Here is a 20,063-nt window from a genome sequence, read left to right as displayed (position 1 = left end):
AGCGTATTCCTGCCCTCAAGCCCTTTCTGAGTGAAGTTCACGTACTCTTTTTTCCCTAGCTAAGGCCAATGATCTTACATAATCTATGCTTTTCTGAAAATCAAAAGCAATGCCTTTATTGAAGAGACTGACCTAAACATTTGTTAACCACTATCTCCTCCCGCCCATATGTCTGTCTGTCTGGAAGAGTTATTTTTGTTCTTGAGCTACAACTACTGGCAGAGGGGCAGAGTTCTTTTCATTCTGTCTCACCTAATGGAACATTATACTTCATCATTAAGAAGGAAGGGGGAAATTATATGTAGATCTCCACGCTGGAGCCATTTAGTTGAAAACTAGATGGCAAGTAAAATGATACCACGTCAAGGAAGGAATAAAAGGGTACAAGTTTTCTATCACTGTTTGGAAAAATTAATTTGTCTCTGAGGAGACTTTACAGCATGTTATCATCAAATAAAAACACCCTAGGATAATAACGCAACTTTCTATGAACTCTGAAAAAAATGACTCCAGAAAAAGTAACACAGTACTTTCCTCTTTTTCCCCCAGAATCACCCTTTGTGAATAACGGGAAATCAACAAATATTATTTGAACTAATAGTTAAGTAAGAAGAAAGCCTGTGACAAAGGTGTGAGGATGTCTGGGCACAATGTGCAGAATTGCTTCCCGGGAACACTTCTTTGCCCATTCATTTGGGCTTGTTACAATCACATAATTCCCATATATGACTTGACTTCAATATTTTCAATAATGTATGAAGTAGGTCTTACTGTCCTAATTCAGTATTTCAGGTAGTAAGAATTTGAGACTGCCCAAGTTCACACAGTTATAAGTAATGAAATCAAGATATAAACCCCAACCGACTTATGGCCTCATGTGGAAGATGGGAAGGGGCCTTTAGTTCATCTTTTTTCCTTCTTTGAGAAAATGTGAATTACTGAAGCAAAGTGGATCCCTTACCACTGCTTTGCTTCACTGACTTGAATACTCCAAGGTTACTAGCCTTGCCCCTCTGAGACCACTAGATCTGTCACATGGACTCATACATTGGGTCAGCCTTAAATGTTCAGTTCGATTCATTTCAAAAAACATGAACTGAGAGCCCTCAACGAACCAGGCACTATGCTACGGGCTTGAGAACCAGCAATAATGGATAAACTTCTTGCTCCTGAGGGTATCAGTCTGGAAGGAAATAGACCAAAATGATAATAATGGATAACTCTGGCATTGGTTTGAGTTCTCTTTTCCTCTTTTTTCTTATCTGCATAAAATGTCTGCTAGCATGTGTTACTTTTATAGAAGAGCTTAAAGAAAAAAAACAAGGGCTACAAGAAAAGAAACTCTTCGGAAACTGATCTCTAATGACAAAGGCTGAACCAACACCATTACCTTAGCCTTCTGACTCCTTACATCATAGAGGCACTATTGTTCAAAGCCACTTTGGGGAACTGTTTAATTGAGAACCTGCTAGATATCAGACAATCTGTTCAGTGTTGGAAGTTATAGAGATAAATAACATAAACTTTGACAATTTTGGGAAAACGGTGGGATATGATATTTTCCATTTATACTGATACTGGTCTCTTCTGTTTGCATAAAGCTTTCGCCTGTTTTTGTACAAAGTAGCTATTACACCCGTCTAGAAATGCACAATGCCATATTGACATGAAGTGTCTTCTTTTGAGAGCTATGCAAAAAAAAGCCCATAAATTATCATTGCATGCCAATAGAAACACAGAATAACCCCACAGAATCCTCTTAAACATAATATTTAAAGAACCTCTAGTGTTGGGTAGGAGTCTGAAGCTGAAAAAGTAAACTGCAAAATGCTAAAAAAAAAAAAATTATAATAATCCCAACGTTTCTCAAAATCCTTCCTGTAAATGAGGGAATGAACTAGAGGGCTAACCCAAAGTGCTAGCACACAGCAGAATGCTATTGTTATTAATATGATAAATAGATGCAGAAATGCCAACTCTCTACCCTCTGCCTCAACCCTCTCCAAATAGCCTTTCTGGCTTAATCCTTTTATGAGGCTAAAAAAAATAATTCAGGCCTCATGCAGACCATATTGGACTCTCATGGCCTTCTGTCACCCTTCAGACCCTCACCCTAGATAAACAGCTCCTCACATGTCAGAGGAAACCATTGGCACTGACAACCACAATGGATTTGATCGTTACCCTATAACTATTCAACTGATATGTCATCATTCATTATTCAAGTATTGATCACCATCTTGTGCTGTTACAGATAAATTAGATGAGGCCTTTTTTTAAAATCAAAAACTCTCTTTTGGATAAACTGAAGGAGTTAAATTTGGTCAGCTCATATTGGAGGTTGTTTTAAAACTGCGTTATTATTTTGGCAATATCGATGAAGCCTATGGCTTTAGCTAAAGAGAAATATGACATCACATAAATTAATGACATGATTAAGAATGAAGGGCTAAATACCATTTAGATAAACCAAGAGTTTAATATGCTGAGCCCTAAAACTCCAGCAGATAAAAGCAGGAGTTAACTGCAAGCTGCAATTAATGACCCAGACTTTGAATATAATGAAAATTAATGAGCTGAATTCTTTCTAGTGTAACACATGATAAGTGACCTTTGAAGATCATTGGTATCAGATAAAAACAATAAACATTAGACCATAAAAATCTTGATTTTCAATGCAGAAAATATTTTCCAAATGCAATGTAAAAACGTAATACACTTATTTAAATATAAATATATACACATATATATGCATATATATTTACAAATAAACAGATCCTGGCTATAGTCGGTGGGATAGGGCTATGTTGTAATAATGTCCGTGGTGCTGATTGCCATCCCAGCAGAGATTCAGGAATCCAGGACTCAGACTCTAATAGCCACAGACCTCTCTCTGCTAGCTGTAAGAATGACAAGACGGCACTTGGGTGGCTCAATCAGTTAAGCATCTGACTCTTGATTTTGGCTCAAGTCATGATCTCAGGGTCATGAGATCTAGCCCTGCTTTGGGCTCCAAGTTGGACATGGAGCCTGCTTAAGTTTCTCTCTCTCCCTCCCTCTCTCTCTGCCCCTCCCCCATTCTTTCTCTCTCACTCTCTCTCGAAAACTTAAACAAAAAAAGAATCACAAGATCCAGTAGACCAGGACCTAAAGAGCTATTTGCAGACCCCATGTCTCCCAACCAGAGACCATAAAGAGAAAAACATTGAGAGAATCAGAAAAAAAAGAAAAAAAAAAAAGGAAATTCCAAGAGATTCTCAAGCCAGAAAGGAGAAAGGGTGGGGAAGCAGACCAAGACAGAATAAGAAAGATACTTCATTTTGGAGAGTGAAGAAATATTGCTTTATAAATATTAGCTTTCCCTGTATCAATAAACATAAGTCTCAAGTATCAAGCAAAGGAAATCATAATGTGCACCCCATTAACTCCTTCATCCTCTAATGTCCGGAGAAATGCCCACAAAGTCCCTTCAGAATTGCCACAAAAGTCATCACCTCTTCCCAACCTCCCCAGTAATGCCTTAAACAGTAACATTTAAAATAAATAAAAGATTGTTTATAATTCAATAGTAATATTTTTAGTCTTCAGTATCAGTATCACGTCAGGAAGCTGATGGATATTGTTTAAATATGGTTTTTTACTCTTTAAATGGGAAAAAAGTGAATAAGATACCCCAGTAATGCTACCCATTATTTATCCAAGCTCCCTTCTGCTGCATGGGGAAATGTCAAAGGTCCTGCCAGAGGGCAAACCAAAAGCCACAGGGAGATGAAGACCAGAATGTGGCCCTAGATCATGAAAGGTGCTGGCCCCTCTGGGCCCCGATGCTTTGCATAAAGGCACCTGAAGAAGCCACCCACAGATAATTCAGGTGTGTTTCCAGTTTCACTCCCTTGTTAAAGTCAGGTTTCATTTCTGACTGAACCTGAAAGGCTTCAGGGCAGAGTCTGATCCCAGCTCTTGTTCAGGGACCCTCGAGGAAGTCTCGGAACTCTATATTCCCATGCAAGGACGTGCTGGCAAGTGAGGGGAGTTACTGCAATTACTTCTTCAGAGGTTCCTGGAGGAACCAAACTTGTCATGACTCTCTATGAAGAACATAGAAGAGGTTGCCACCAAAAACACAAGTTTCATGAAAACTCACTAAAGAAAGATTATGAGAAAAATGGAGACTATAGGGAGAGTCAACTATTATATATATAGATACCTTGAAAAAATGTCTGGTTTCTGTTCTCCTGATTAACTGAGCTTCTCTTTTAATTGCAGCACTTGTTTTGGTATAAAACAGTATAGTCATGGGGCACCTGGGTGGCTAAATAGGTTAAGCATCCAACTTCATGGTTTGTGAGTTGGAGCCCCACGTCGGGCTCTGTGCTGACAGCTCAGAGCCTGGAGCCTGCTTTGGATTCTGTGTCTCCCTCTCTCTCTGCTCTTCCCCTGCTCATGCACTGTCTCTCTCTCCTTCAGAGATAAATAAAAACATTTAAAACAAATTTTTTTAAGAATTTGAAATGTATGGAGCCCCCTGGGTTGCCCAACTTCAGCTCAGGTCATGACCTCCACAGTTTGTGAGTTTGATCCCCGTATCCGGCCCTGTGCTAACAGCTCAGAGCCTGGAGCCTACTTTGTATTCTGTCTCCCTCTGTCTTTGCCCCTCCCCTGTTCACACTCTGTCTCTCTGTCTCAAAAATAGTTAATAATAACCATTAAAAAATGATAAAAAGAATTTGAAACCTAGCATAACTGAGACACATACACACACACACACACACACACACACACACACACACACATTTTCCTTCTCTGCCCTGTAATTATCCATTGGTTACTTAAACTATGAAGCCACCTTGAGACCTCTCCTTCACGGAAAATATATGAAGGCAGGACTCTGAAGCTGTCCCTGCATTTGACACAGAACTGGGGTATACTGTTGTGAGTGGCATCCATCTGAGAGGAAATCACTGGGGGAAAGGGGGAGGCGGGTGGTTACTGACAGACGTTTGGAGCTCACTATCCTTGGGTCAAGTCGGTGAATCCTCTTCCTCCCTAGCTATTTGCTTTGAAAAATAAAGAGAGGATATCATTCCCTTCCTACATGCCCTTTGGCTTCCTGAGTCTTGTCTTGCCATTTCGCCTAATAGCCGACAACAGAATTGATTCTGAAAGGAGAAACTTGGCTGTATCTGCTGCAGGAGAAGTTCTGGTTTCTGTCTCCGGGAGCTGACAGACCCCAAGTGTTCTGCCTCACCCAAGTCCGTGAAATGCTGAGGGGGGGCTGTCAATGGGGTCACACCTCTTTTTCTCAGCCTAATGGCGTGTTTATTTAACCAAAACCCATACTGGGGAACTCTAAGCAAATAAACAATGTCGCAGAAGAGCAGATAATTTTTAAAACTGAAGGCCACACTCAAGCATAAAGCTAAGTAAACACAACTTTGATGTGTTAAGATGGATTGCAGCCAACTTCTAACAATCCTTCACCGTTTTTACTGGGTTTCCCACACATGATCTCATTTGATCCTTGCAACAACCTTGAGATACTACTTCAATCACCAATAGTTGTTATCCCTGTTTCACAGCAGAGGAAACTGAGTCTCAGAGAAGTTAACATGATTTTCCAGGGATTACTGTTCTAAGCAGCAATGTCTATATTTAGAGCTGAGTTTTCTGACTCTAGACCCATTCTCCTTTTTTAATGTCTTGCTGCCTCCAACTAAGTATGTAAACCATTACATGAGGGACAAACTTTCAAAACAACAAACATTTTGCTGGTTTTTAAAAAGCTCTTAGCAGTTGCATAGAACACCAAAAGTCTGGCAACCTCGATATAAGAGCAGATCGATGCAGGGCCAGAGCATTTCATAACTAAAATCCCTAGTGTGTTCACTCCTGAACTTGACCTTACTAGTCGTTAAGCTTCTCAGTTGATTTGTTCAATTTAGACCATGTAATTATTTGGGGAACCATAAATCCTTGGACACCAAGTAAATGCCCATCACCTAGATTCTACAATTAACATTCTAGTATACTTGCTTTGTCTGTCTGTCCATCCCTCTAGCCAACCAGCAATCCATATTATTTTTCTGAAGCTGCAGATATCAGTAAATTTTATACCTAAATAATTTGGCATGCATATCATTAATTATCAATAATTGCTGATGGCTCTTATTTTTTAAGTAAAACTTGCATATAATCAACTATACAGATATTAAGCGTACCATTCAGTAAGTTTTGCCAAATTTATACACCCATGTAACTCAAACCTCTGTCTAGATATGGAATATTACCCTCGCCTCAGAAAGCTCCTTCTCTGCATGCTCCTTCCCAAATCCCCTCCTCACCATTATTCTACTATTTATCACTAACAGTTAGTTTTATCTCTTCTAGAACTTCATATAAACGTGTTCATGTGTTTGTGATTCATTCATGTTGCTTTGTGTATCAAGAGTTTACTCCTTTGAATTGTTGAGCATCACTCTACTGTAAGAATATAACTAGTTTCTTTATTCACTGTCCTCTTGACAGACACATGGGTTATTTGCAGTTTTTAGGTATCCTAAATAAAACTACTATGAACAGTCTTATAGAGATCTTTTTGTGAATATGTTTTCATTTCTTTTGTTAAATACCTAGAAATGGATTGCCAGGTCACAAGTAGGTATATGTTTAGTTTCATAAGAAAATTCCTTAACTCTTTTTGAAGAAATTGTACTGTTTTAACTCACATCAACAATGTCTGGAGAGTCCCTGTTGCTTCACATGATCAGCAACGTTCGGCATTTTCAGGCTTTTTTAATTTTAGCCACTCAGGTGGGTGTGTATCATATTACTTTTTTAGTTATCAAATAAGAATATTCACAGAGTATATCCACACTTCCATTATCAAGGGACATCTCAGGCAAAATCTGTATCTAAATCCCCCTATTACTATACCAGTTCAGGATTCTTAAGTCATATGATTATGACATTAAATCTTGATTCTCATCCTTCAGGAGTTGATGGAAAGATTCATTATTTAACCTCAATTGGAGCTCCAAGTCACTATCATTGAAGTTAATTTTTAGGATGTTCGCCCATTAAAACTAGGACTTTCTATTAATCAAAATTATCAGGTTGGCTCTTGATTTATGCTCAATAGAAAAATAAATAAATAAGCACAGCCTAGTCACAAACCTGTAAAATGTCTTTGGCTAAATTAAATGGACACCACCACAAAGGTGACTCTCTTAGACTTAAACTTGATATTAATAAGAGTGAATCCATGTAGACTAAGCTTAAGTAATAATACGTGGTAAAGTTACTTCCACATTAAGTTGCTTCCAGTTGCTGGAGGAAAAGTCATAGGCCTAATTCTGTCTTAATGTAAGTTATTCCTTTGGTCTTCTAATTTATCCTTAGAAAGTGTCAAGCTTTCACATTGCTGTTTTCTTGGCTTTTCCTGCATTTTCTCTGTTATAGCTTCATTGTTCATTTATTATGAAAATAACCTACATGATCTTTTTTTTTTAATGTTTATTTTTGAGAGACAGAGACAGAGTGTGAGCAGGGGAGGGGCAGAGAGAGAGAGAAAGACACAGAATCTGAAGAGGCTCTAGGCTCTGAGCTGTCAGCACAGAGCCCGATGCGGGGCTCGAACTCACAAGCCATGAGATCATGACCTGAGCCGAAGTCGGACGCTTAACCGACTGAGCCACCCAGGCGCTCCCACCTACATGATCTTAATGCTTATCAAAATGTATTTCAGTCCACTGCTTATAACATTAGACATATTATAACTCATTTGACATTTTGTCTTTAATGAACTTTTAATAATCAGCAGCAGTAATGCAGCTTAGAGCCCTGAAGCAGGAAGAACAAATTGTACAAATCTTGAAGCTAATGGAACTGGTCAAGGCATCTCATTAAACACCAACATAAACAATATAGTAACTTTTCCACTTCTCTTTAACTAGTTCCTTTCTTTCTTTGACTTTAATTTTCCAAGATATTAAAGGATACTCTGCAAGTATATGTATGAATTTTTGAACCAGAAAATTTATAGTGCAACCTTAGCATCAATTACTCATTGTTAGGCACATTATATTTCTGGTGGCACCCATTCAGTTCTTCCCTGCACCATCTAGGATGGGCAAAATGGTTCCACAGTTTTGAGAATCCCCGTTGGTTACGGAGGCTTTAGGGAGATGGCATCTGCAGAAACGTTATGAATTAGGCATTTTAATCTCTGTCCTGACTTGCCTTTTTCAGGAGCACTAAATAGACTACTTTATTGCTCACCATCTACCTGTAAGATAATAAAACATACTGGTTCTTGGGGCGTCTGGGCGGCTCAGTTGGTTAAGTGTCCCACTTCGGCTCAGGTCATGATCTCCCGGTTCGTGAGTTTGAGCCCCACGTTGGGCTCTGGGCTGACAGCTCCGAGCCTGGAGCTGCTTCAGATTCTGTGTCTACCCTCTGTCTCTGTCCCTCCCCCCCTTATGCTCTGCCTCTCTCTCAAAAATTAATAATAAAACATTTAAAAAACATTAAAACATACTGGTTAAGATATGTTAATATGATAATCCTTTGTTTAAGTTACATCAAATGTCACCTATATATGAGTTTGCGTATTTTTGGAACTAAGTACTAGGCACACGTTTTGTACTTCTGAAAATAAGGATATTCCATGGCTTGAAATGATGTTACAATGACTAATTGTCCCACACATCAAATGTGCGATAAATACTACAGATTTATTATAAGTTCCTTTTGTTTTAATCTGCGTATGTGACACGAGGGCCAACGCTATACACAGGTGAAAACAGGCAGCTATTTTGGGATGATGAAGGAGCACAGAAAAGACCTCCCTGCCTTCACATATTTTTCCTCTAGGCTGCCTTAGGGATAAGACACTACCTTCAGATTTTTCTGTCAAAATCAACATCTTAGGGTAATACACCAGAATTGTTCTTTACTATATGAACCATTAATGCCCATTATTCCTCCAGAATCTAATAGAACCATGAAGGGATGGAACACAGAGACAGTTTGAAAGGCTGCAGATGATATAACGTGTGGTTGGGGGCAGGGAGAGCGGTAGTGGGGAAGAACCCCAGGTAGCCCGGGGCAGCTGAAGGGTGAAAGCTCCGGAAGAAAATCTGGGACTTTCACAAAAGATACACTTGTTTCCAGTGTTGGCCTGGGGCTAGACCCATGAGACCCAAATGAGAAACCAGCATAGTCCTTTATTTTCTGGAGAAAGCCGAATTTTGCATGTGAGCTCTTCTGAGGCACTTGGCTGTGGCGTAGGAAAGACAGAATAACTTTGCCGGCCTCAGTACTACTGAGGCAAAACCCTGGTGCATTTCCCCGTGTTACATAAGCCATATAGTTAGATAAACGCTGGTTCATCTACTAAATAAGTACTGAAAATTAAAACTGATTATCCTTGTCAAGTGCTGTGTAAATACAAACTCTTTTTACTGTGAGTCCAGAACTTAAATAAAAAATCAAGCCATCATTCTTTTTCTGATAATTGCCCCTAACATTTTGCCAGTGACCACTTTATAAAGGAATCAAATCCAAATGCTGCATTATTTAATCAGATTTCACTGCGTTTTAAATGAACAGGGATAGAAGGTGACACTTTAGGACATGTGACAGAGCTCATGTCTAGGCTCCTTCTATTTCTAATGTATCTCTAAACTTTATCCCTTTTATTTAAATTGCTTTATTCAACACATGAAATTGTAACAGCATATAAAGGGTTTTTCTGACAATGAACTGTTCCCTAAATAAAAAAATAAAAGTGATCCCTCCATGTTTTATCATATTCCCATTTATACATTTTATCATAGGCAACAGAGAAAGGTTCAAGGACTTTAGAATACATTTTACAGCATAAGTTCAGTAATTATTTAGCTTTAGATTGTTAAGCATATATTTGAATTGTATTACTTTTCCTTTTCATAAAATGTTTCTGTTTTCACTAAAATCAGTTGGCCTTTTGTAAATTAACCATAGCAAACAATAAAGGAATATTCTTCAGACTGAGACAAAAGACCTTGATAAAAATAACTGATATCTCAGCTCTCTAATCATATTATTCTAGAGCCTTAATATTAAAGAGCTCTCATCATGGGCAATTGAATAGCTCTCCATTAGTTTCTCTAAAAATAAGAGTTTTTAATCTCTTCTTGCAGGCTAGAAGAGTCTTATGATTTAAATATATTTTGGAAATCTGTTTCAACAGTTAAATCAAAAATGTCTGATATTTTCAATTACTTAAAACATTTATGATTTTAAGCTCCCAGCAGAAATCTGCTGCTGAAGGGGAAAAAAAATTAAGAGCTGTTAGTCAGAAAGACGCTTATGTAAGAACTGTGACATTGGTCATTGCTTTGAAAGCAGGAAGTCCTATATTTTAGACTCAAGGCTTTAAGGAATCTTTATTGAGCATCCCTCCCCCCCGCCCCCCCGAGCTGAGACAAATGGCTGATGAGTGAAATCTTGAGAAATGCTCACAGCTTTTCTCCTTCATTCTGTTACAGCCCGGAAGATGGTGAGATCCATCCAGAAATCTGTCGGCTTTATATCCAGCTGCAGTGTTGCTTAGAAATGTACACAACAGAGATGCTCAAATCCATTTGTCTGCTGGGGTCTCTTCAGTTTCATCGAAAAGGTATCTGCATTTAGTGTACTGCCATAAACACTGAGGAATGTTAAACAAAAGCTAATCTTTCCCAAAGCCCTAAATGCACCCCATGGCTATCTACACACAATTAGAATGGATGTAAATGTTCAGGGAATGTTTGATATAAATTAATGAAAGAACTCTAGACCAATACTAAGTGCATAAGAACACTGATCATCTTCAACAGAAATTGTGGTAGAAACTGTTCTCAAATGTATCATTTTACCACTTGTGAAAATGACTTTGGTTACAATCAGCGTGGGGAGTAAAAATATATAACAATCTTACTAGGGGTAAATGCCATCCAAGACTGCTGCTATTTCCCTAAATGAATTTGGCTGCAAGAAGACAAATTACATATTATGTCTCAAAGATTTAAAAATAGGGGGAACTCAACCAACAATAGGGAGGCAGATGAGTAACAGAAAAATCTCATTCCTGGACTTAAATCATAAAGGAATATATTGGCTAAAAGGCCTGAAACTTCCAGAGGTGCCCATGACTTGAGCGTGGTTTGATCAGACTTTTGACTCACATTCTGAATGATCCTCTCTGCCTTCTCCTGGGGGTTGGCTTTACCCTCACACTGCTTTCCCTGACATCAACGAACTGATTCCAATGGGTCCAGTCATCACACCTGCATACTAAAGGATCCATAAAGAGACTTTTCCCCCACTATAGACTAGAAAATGTCCTGAGCTTCTTTCTGATTGGGTCAGATTGGACCATGGGTCTATAACTGAACCAATCACTGTGGCCAGAGGAATGGTTTTATACAGATTGATTCAGCAATCAAGGCCCATTCCTGGGGAGGAAATCAAAAGTTTCTATTAGTTTCTAATTAGGAGGATTCCAGCTATATTTTCTTTACTCATTCAGTGAACAAATAATTTATTGGAAATCTCTTAAAGGCAAACACTGTATGCTTGAGCTCAAAAGAACAGGATGATGTGAAGAAGGCAATCCTTGTCTGTGATTTAAATTCAGAGAGAGTAAACCCTGTAATTTCAGGGAAAATTTTATAAGAAGGATGGGGCTTGAGCTGGGCTGTGAAGATAGGGTTCAAGTAAAGAAGGAAAAAGAAGGACCTTGCAGTTCACATAGAGACTTGACATCAAACGAGCGTGCAGTTTGGGGGGAACTAAATGGCATAACAAAGTCCTTGTAAAAATCAAATCTTGCGGGGCGCCTGGGTGGCGCAGTCGGTTAAGCGTCCGACTTCAGCCAGGTCACGATCTCGCGGTCCGTGAGTTCGAGCCCCGCGTCAGGCTCTGGGCTGATGGCTCAGAGCCTGGAGCCTGTTTCCGATTCTGTGTCTCCCTCTCTCTCTGACCCTCCCCCGTTCATGCTCTGTCTCTCTCTGTCCCAAAAATAAATAAACGTTGAAAAAAAAAATTTAAAAAAAAAAAATCAAATCTTGCATACGTGCTACGTATGCACAGGGCAGAACTAAAAATAGGATCATTCTACACTGCTCCAGAGAAGGGAGAACATTTTTTTGAAACATGAATATTACTTTTTTTCCCTCCTTTCTCCTTCTAAAAGCTGACCTTTCAACAATTTCCTTCACTACTTCTGTTATTCATGCAACTGAACATGTTTGGAGAGATTAGCTCCTAGACGCTCCTAGACGCTCCTGATACCTGATCAGAAAACTGATCACTCACACACACTGATGACATTCAAACAAGTTGTCACTGGCCCAATGTCTTCACTCATCCTGTCTACTCGCTCACTCGCTCATGCTGTCTCTTTCACACACACACAAACACACACACACACGCATGCACGCACACGTGTGTGCACTCATGCGTGCGCATGCATGCATCTTACATGAACTCACATGCAGAGTAGCATTTTCATTCTTTTTAAACGTGGTTGAACAGAACAGGTATGGGTCGCTTTTTTCTGGGCTCTGCATTGGCTACTCTTGCAGTATTTTATGTCATGAGCGTGTTACCACTGCAATCTCCCTGGTTGATGACATGTCCTTAACACTCAGGGACCTCCAACCCCACTCTCGTCCTAACCCCTGTGTGTCACCTGGTCTCCTGCCATCCACTCCTACTCTGTCTTTTCACAACCGGCTTTTGAAAGAAAGGCTCTTCTCAGCTAGCTCTCTGTTTAAAAGTAAAAGGGACTCCCTCATCCAGGTTGTTTCCTTATTGTATTTGGAAATACTGTATTGTCTTGAGCACACAAGTAAAAACACATGGCCTCTTAGCTGATCAGCTCATTTGGTCTTCAGTACCTCCTGTCTTCATTGTCAGTCTCTGACCTGCTCCCTTCCCTGCTTCTTATTCTAAAAATAATAACCCCCTGCTCTCACACCTAGCCTTCCATGTACAACACTAAAAAGAATCTGCCTGATAGGGTCTTTGATTTCTCCCACATATAGGATTAAGACTCCACTTGGACATCTATTTTATGCCTCTAAAATCATTATTATTTAAAGTGTAAATCCTTAGACAAACTGGTTCAAAATTATCCAGGATGCCGACTAACGTTGCAGGCTCATGGATCCTACCCCAGACCTACTGCATCAGAATCTCTGGGGGCCCCCCAGGTGATTCCGAAACACCGTGAAGATTGGAAGGTGTCACTCTACCCTTTGAAACAAAAGGAAATCACCCCACTATATGAGCAAAAACTAAACTTCCAGATCCTTACCTTGCCATTCTCTATCCACCCAAGCATATTCTTTCAACTTTCTTCTATGCTTTCTTCTTTATCATCCACACTGATGAAAACCAAATACGAAAGCAGTAGGTACCTCTGATGAGCAAGGGCTGTGTGTGATGGCTCGTGCTGTCTCCGCAAGCCCTTGACACGACCATTGAAATCAAGCTGTGGTTTTCAAAGTGTAGTATCCACACTAGGAGTACCAGCATCACTCGTTAGAAACGCAGATTCTTGGGCCCCAACCTAGATCTATGGTATCGAAAGCTCCCCAAAATTTACTTTCTTCCTGCTTGAAGAAAATTAAAAGAACAATTCATCGAGACATTTCTCCAACTGAATCTATTTGTAACCTTCTGTAACCTTCTGTAATCACCGTCTGGAATCAGCAAACCATCCTTCTACCCCTGGCAAGCCTCCTGTGTTTCCAGGAAACACGTCCAAGAGCTAATTGTCTCATGTACTGTTACCTCTGTCTAAGCACCAGTAGAGGTAAGGCAATGAAGACAAAGAGATTTTCTTAGTGAGAAATCTTTAAACTAGGAGTAAAGAAAACTATCTTATTTAAAGTTAAAAAAAAAAAAAAAAAAAAAAAAACCTGGGGCACCTGAGTGGCTCAGTCAAGTTAACTGTCTGACTTTGACTCAGGTCATGATCTCAGGTTGGTGAGTTGGAGCTCCGCATCGGGCTCACTGCTGCCAACACTGAGCCCCCTTCAGATCCTCTGTTCCCCTCTCTCTGCCCCTCCCCCCCCACCACTCTCACCCCACCCTATCACCCCTCACCTCCCTGCCTGTGCATGTGCTCACTCTATCTCTCAAAAATAAATAAACCTTAAAAAAAATAATTAATAAACTTGAAAAACTACGTGGAAAATGGAAATAAGTAACTAGAAGTAGGCACCAAGGAAAATATCATTAAACCAGAGAAAATAAAGCACTAGAAAACATGTATGAAAATACATACTTGACAAATATCCTGAAAATTTCTGGAGTGCCAAATAAAATACTAGCTCTTAGAAAAGGGATGGTTCCATTAGAGAAATAATTCCTAATTTTTCTAGCCCTATATTTGTATTACACTTCTCTATTTCTTTATTCTCTCCGTTAATTTCCTCATTACACCTAGGAGATTAACCCTATAATGATTGCTTTCGACTCCTGGCTTCTTTCTGTTCACTAATTTATATTCCCACCATCAGAATGGCATAGAAAATGTCAGTTCATGTCATTAGTTTTTCTTCTTTCTTTCTTTGGTATCATTGGAAACTGGAGAGTAACCTGTGTCCAAGAGCCTCCAGCTAGTAAACAATAAATATATGAAATGTGCTGCCAACAATCTGGAAGGCCATGACGAAAGAGAATAGAAATACTTGACTCCAGTGACCATGGACTGCCAGAAATGACTGGAAGAAATATGTCTAGGGGAGCCTCATTGACTCAGCCCATAAAGCATGCAGCTCTCAATCTTGGGGTTGAAAATTCAAGCCCCAAATTGGGTGTTGGGATTACTTAAAAGTAAAATCTTAAAAACAAAAGGAAGAAATATGTCCACAGACCACAGCACAGGAGTACTCTTACTCAAGTAAGAGTTGGGCAAATTAAGAGATGTAACATGCATCTTGTCCTGGAAACGTACAGCCCCTTCTCATAAAAGTAGACAGAGGGGAGTCAGCAAGCCTAAGCGGCCTTACTGCATGAGAACAAGAAATGGGGAAGGGATGGGGAAGAAGGCTCTGCCAATGTGACTAAGTCCCCTTTCCCCAATCTGTCTACCAAGATTGAAGATGCCAGATAAGTATTCTTTATCCAAAGGCAGTAGTATCTCTGGTGTGGCCTTGGGCTAGGGAAGTGGCCTGTCTAGAAAATCTCACTAAGTCCCTTTATCCAGGAAATCAGTAGTCCTTGGAATCTTGGGAATAGTGACTCCCATTCTAGTCTGTGACACTTCAAATATCTTTCTACTTAGAATTTCTTTCTGGTATGTTTCTTCTAAGGTGTGGTAAAAGTTGGTGTTTGGATAACTTTTAGGTTAGCTAATTTCTTATCCCTCTGCATGAGTGTTACTGGTTGGCCATTCCCCCTCTTCTTCACTATTTCTTTTCCATCAGAGAAAAGGAAGGAATTGTAACTGAATCAAGTTTGGCTCTATAGGAGGGTCTTTGGTCAATTTGTTGTTGTTGTTGTTGTTGTTGTTGAGATTAGATATTGAAGCTAGATTGTTTCACAGTTACATGTATTTTTAACTTATTTTTATTTCTAGTTACCCCCTGGCTACCACCAGAAGTTCAGAAAGTACTCTGTATCATGTTTAGTTTTGCTATTGTATTGAGGACTCATAAGCTTACTCTTTGGAGAAAAAGAGTGCACAAAGTTACGGCAGGAACAAAGAGTATGGTTTCCTTCTGGGAAAAATAAGGCTCAAATCATTTTAAAGCTCCTGTAGGGAGCTTGGATTTAGTGCTGAAGATTGTCTTCTTCTCCCAATTAAGCAAATTCTAAGTATCCTTAGTCCTTAACATAATCTTCTGTGGATCTTCATGCTTTTTCCATGCACCATGCTTCTGAATTTTTGCTGTCTCATACATCTCCCTGGTACAATCTACTTGGAAATCTTTTAAAATTTACAAGATCATGCTACTGCCAAAAAGAAGAAGGAGAAGGAGGAAGAGTTAGAGATGGAGGAGGAGAAGGAGGAGAAGAATAAGAAGAAAAACAGTAATGAAATGATTTTCTTTTTTTCACGGCCAACAAAATTAAAGTCAATTACAGTAATGTGAGGTAAAATCCAGATTTAATAAAGGCATTGGGTTGTACCATGTAGCTTGTGGTTTGGAGAATTGTTTATTTCAAGAAGATGACAGATGGGAATAATTTTAGTCATTTTGTAGTTTCATATTCTAACACTTAAAGTTGTAGATTGGACCACTGCTTGACAAGTGTAATTTCTTTGTTTATACTGCAAAATAGTTGCTCTCTCTTCTTCACACTTAGTTAGTAGGAAATCTTTTCCCATAGCTGAGTCCATGTATCGCACTGACCATCAGTGCCTGTTTCCTGCCACCAGATGAAATGAGACTGTAGGTCTCATTTGCTCTGTTGGCAGTAAGTGGGGCCAGGTTTCTAAGGGAATTGAATGATCCTACTCTTTTGACCATGGTTTTCCTCTCTCTCACATTCTCTCCCCATTCAATCAATTTGGGCAACAGTGCTATTGAAAGGAGCAGAGACAATAGAACATTCCAGCGCAGCTCCCCTTCACATGTGAACTTGCTCTTTCCATCTGTGTTTTTGCCTCACCTGGCTCTGACAGTGAGGGGGCAGTGGTCCCCTCTGACTCTGCTCTACCTCTGGGCCACAGCTTACAGCCAAATTGTCCCCAAGTCCTCTGAGGGTATAATGTAATCACAAAGGGAAAGGAGAGAGAAATGTTGAAAGTTGAAAAAAATCTTAATTCAAAATCTAGTGGGAGCTGAGAGCTCAAGATGCTATTATGAGAAATTAATGAACTGCCTGCCATCCAGCAAAATACAGAATGAACTCAAGACAAAGAATAGAATATGAGCAGTAAAGACTCCAATATATTCAACCCTCCTATTAAGAAATGTAAAGGAAGGGCTAGTATCCAAAATCTATAAAGAGCTCACCAAACTCCACACCCGAAAAGCAAATAACCCAGTGAAGAAATGGGCAGAAAACATGAATAGACACTTCTCTAAAGAAGACATCCGGATGGCCAACAGGCACATGAAAAGATGTTCAGCGTCGCTCCTTATCGGGGAAATACAAATCAAAACCACACTCAGATATCACCTCACGCCAGTCAGAGTGGCCAAAATGAACAAATCAGGAGACTATAGATGCTGGAGAGGATGTAGAGAAACGGGAACCCTCTTGCACTGTTGGTGGGAATGCAAATTGGTGCAGCCGCTCTGGAAAGCAGTGTGGAGGTTCCTCAGAAAATTAAAAATAGACCTACCCTATGACCCAGCAATAGCACTGCTAGGAATTTATCCAAGGGACACAGGAGTACTGATGCATAGGGGCACTTGTACCCCAATGTTCATAGCAGCACTCTCAACAATAGCCAAATTATGGAAAGAGCCTAAATGTCCATCAACTGATGAATGGATAAAGAAATTGTGGTTTATATACACAATGGAGTACTACGTGGCAATGAGAAAAAATGTAATATGGCCTTTTGTAGCAACGTGGATGGAACTGGAGAGTGTGATGCTAAGTGAAATAAGCCATACAGAGAAAGACAGATACCATATGGTTTCACTCTTGTGTGGATCCTGAGAAACTTAAGAGAAACCCATGGGGGAGGGGAACAAAAAAAAAAAAAAGAGGTTAGAGTGGGAGAGAGCCAAAGCATAAGAGGCTGTTGAGAACCCAGAACAAACTAAGGGTTGATGGGGGGTGGGAGGGAGGAGAGGGTGGGTGATGGGTACTGAGGAGGGCACCTTTTGGGATGAGCACTGGGTGTTGTATGGAAACCAATTTGACAATAAATTTCATATATAAAAAAAAAAGAAATGTAAAGGAAATGACCCACACCAATAAAAGAAACAAGCAACATAAAAACAGAAATAGAATATAGCCACAAGACTTTATTTTCCAATGTAATGAAGCAATTGATACTAAAATAGAACAGCAGGTTAGAAGAAATGAAGCAGAATAGATCTTAGACTATGATTCAAATTCTGAGTGGAAACATGCGTTCATTCTTTGAACAAATATTTATCGAACACCTATCATATCTAAGGATATGATAGCACCTAGAACAGGTGCTAGGGGACTTCAGGGATCAAGGCTGAAGACACACCTTTTACTGTCAAGTATATACTCTAGAGCAGAAAAATAGGGGAAAAAAAGAAAAAAGAAAAGAGGACAGGAGAGGAAAGAAGAAAAAAGAAAAAAATTCAAATGTTCCAAAAATCCCCGACACTAATAAGTGCAATGTCAGTAATTAAAATAGAATAGATGATATAATAGAAAGTAACTGGGTGGCTACTCTAGAAAGGAAGGTTAGAGCTCTGTGAGGAGACAGCATTTAATCTAAGATTTGAATGACAAGATGGAAACAACCTCACAAACATTGGTGTCTGATGCAAAGAATCCAAGACTGGAATGAATTTGCACTGTTTGCAGAGTATAATTATAACCACCTTCTGGAATCTATTACAAGGGTTATCTAGCACCATCTATTACTCTCTCTCTCTCTCTCTCTCTCCCTGTCTTCATATGCCAAACAGTGAGTAGGACAACACATTCATCACCTTGTACCAAAGTTGAGTCAGTTGAGGACTAGGATGATAGCAGTAACAATAGCTTCCACTTACTGTGTACTTTCTACTAGCAGCTGCTTTATACATACTATCTGGTTTTTTCCTCACTGTTATTTCCTCCACTGGACAGATGAAGAACCCGAAGCTGAAAGAGATAACTTGCCCAAGATCCCATAGCACATTAAGCCCACTGCAAAGTTCCTGATTGTTCCAGCACACCAGACCCTTTCCCACTAAGCTCCATTGGAGAAGGGCAAGAGAACATACCAAATGGAGAAATAAAAAGTACTAGTATGATTGGCTGAATTTTATGCACAGATCTGACTTTTTAAAGATTAGTGTACACATTTCAAAATACCGTATTTAATGGCTAAAATCTATTTTGTATTTAATTTCCTACCAAAATAACATGAAGTTGGAGAGTTACTTTTAAGATGGGAAGCAAACTTAACTCCATAGATCATTTAATGATCTATTTATAGATCTATTTATTATAGATCTATTTATCATAATGATCTATTTATAAAATATTTTACTTTGGGTGGGAAGAATTCTGACAAAGAAATGAATATATTTAGTAAAATTAAATTAAAATTAAATAAAATGTAGCATTTGTGTGATCCAAAGGAAGGGTAATTCAGCCATCATACTCCTGTGGGAAAATTGGAATTAATTAATTATACAGTAAATATACCTTATATATTGTTCTGCTCTACTTTAGGGGCCAGAAATGAAGCAGTAAAAACTGCATAGGGACCTTCTTCAAATGCATCTCTTTATCTGCTCTTCTCCAGTGCTGCTGGGGGGACCCTTGGGCCTCTGCTTCCTCACATAGCTACGTGCAGCTGCCAAGATGGCTGCTACTGTGGGGGCAGTGACAGGACTACAGTACCATAAGGAGCACAGAGGACTGTGGGGAAAGGAGGATAGTTCTGTATCTCTCCCAAATTGGCAAATGTTTATTTTCCAGTGCATGGATAAGACTAGAGCTCTGTTTATGTTATCATTTTTATTTTCCACTATGTGTTTTATGGCACTGTGAATATCTTCTTACCACAGCGTAGAAAAGCCCTTGAAACTACTTTCTAATATAGGTAAACAGCTAACTGAATTAAAATAACTTACCTCTTCTCAAACTACATGCTTTTTAGAAACTCGAGAGTAAAGTTGGATTACTTCACAAGCAGCCTACATTTCCTCAGTTTGTTTGTTTTTTTTTCATAGTGCAGAGAGGTAAAAAGCACCTACCGGTTATGGAAACACTTGAGAGCGAGAACAACTACCTAGATAAGGTTCCATACATGCATCTCATGCAAACCGTGTTCGTTTTGCTCCCAGTCAGGATGAAAACTTTTGTGAAAGCCTTGTCTGTGCAGAGCAGACAACGTGTCGGGAGTACCAAGAACACAGGCAATTTGCCCC

The 20,063-nt window shown here is 39.4% G+C and overlaps 1 protein-coding gene and 1 long non-coding RNA gene across 2 annotated transcripts in view; one reads left to right on the top strand and one right to left on the bottom strand.

Moving 5' to 3' along the window:
- LOC147584356 (uncharacterized) overlaps nucleotides 1-20,063 on the bottom strand; it is a 91,758-nt gene that overhangs the window by 3,157 nt on the left and 68,538 nt on the right. The gene's annotated exons all lie outside the window — the stretch shown is intronic.
- RGS7BP (regulator of G protein signaling 7 binding protein) overlaps nucleotides 1-20,063 on the top strand; it is a 105,897-nt gene that overhangs the window by 52,775 nt on the left and 33,059 nt on the right. Inside the window, exon 3 of the mRNA XM_086700064.1 lies at nucleotides 10,530-10,660. Coding sequence (XP_086556190.1) covers nucleotides 10,530-10,660 — 131 coding nt within the window. The remainder of the gene's footprint in view (nucleotides 1-10,529; nucleotides 10,661-20,063) is intronic.

The sequence above is a fragment of the Puma concolor genome, chromosome A1, assembly GCF_028749965.1.
Source record: "Puma concolor isolate L17-30 chromosome A1, mPumCon1.1.hap2, whole genome shotgun sequence".
NCBI classification, from domain to species: domain Eukaryota; kingdom Metazoa; phylum Chordata; class Mammalia; order Carnivora; family Felidae; genus Puma; species Puma concolor.
This window is presented reverse-complemented; position numbering and strand designations above follow the sequence as displayed.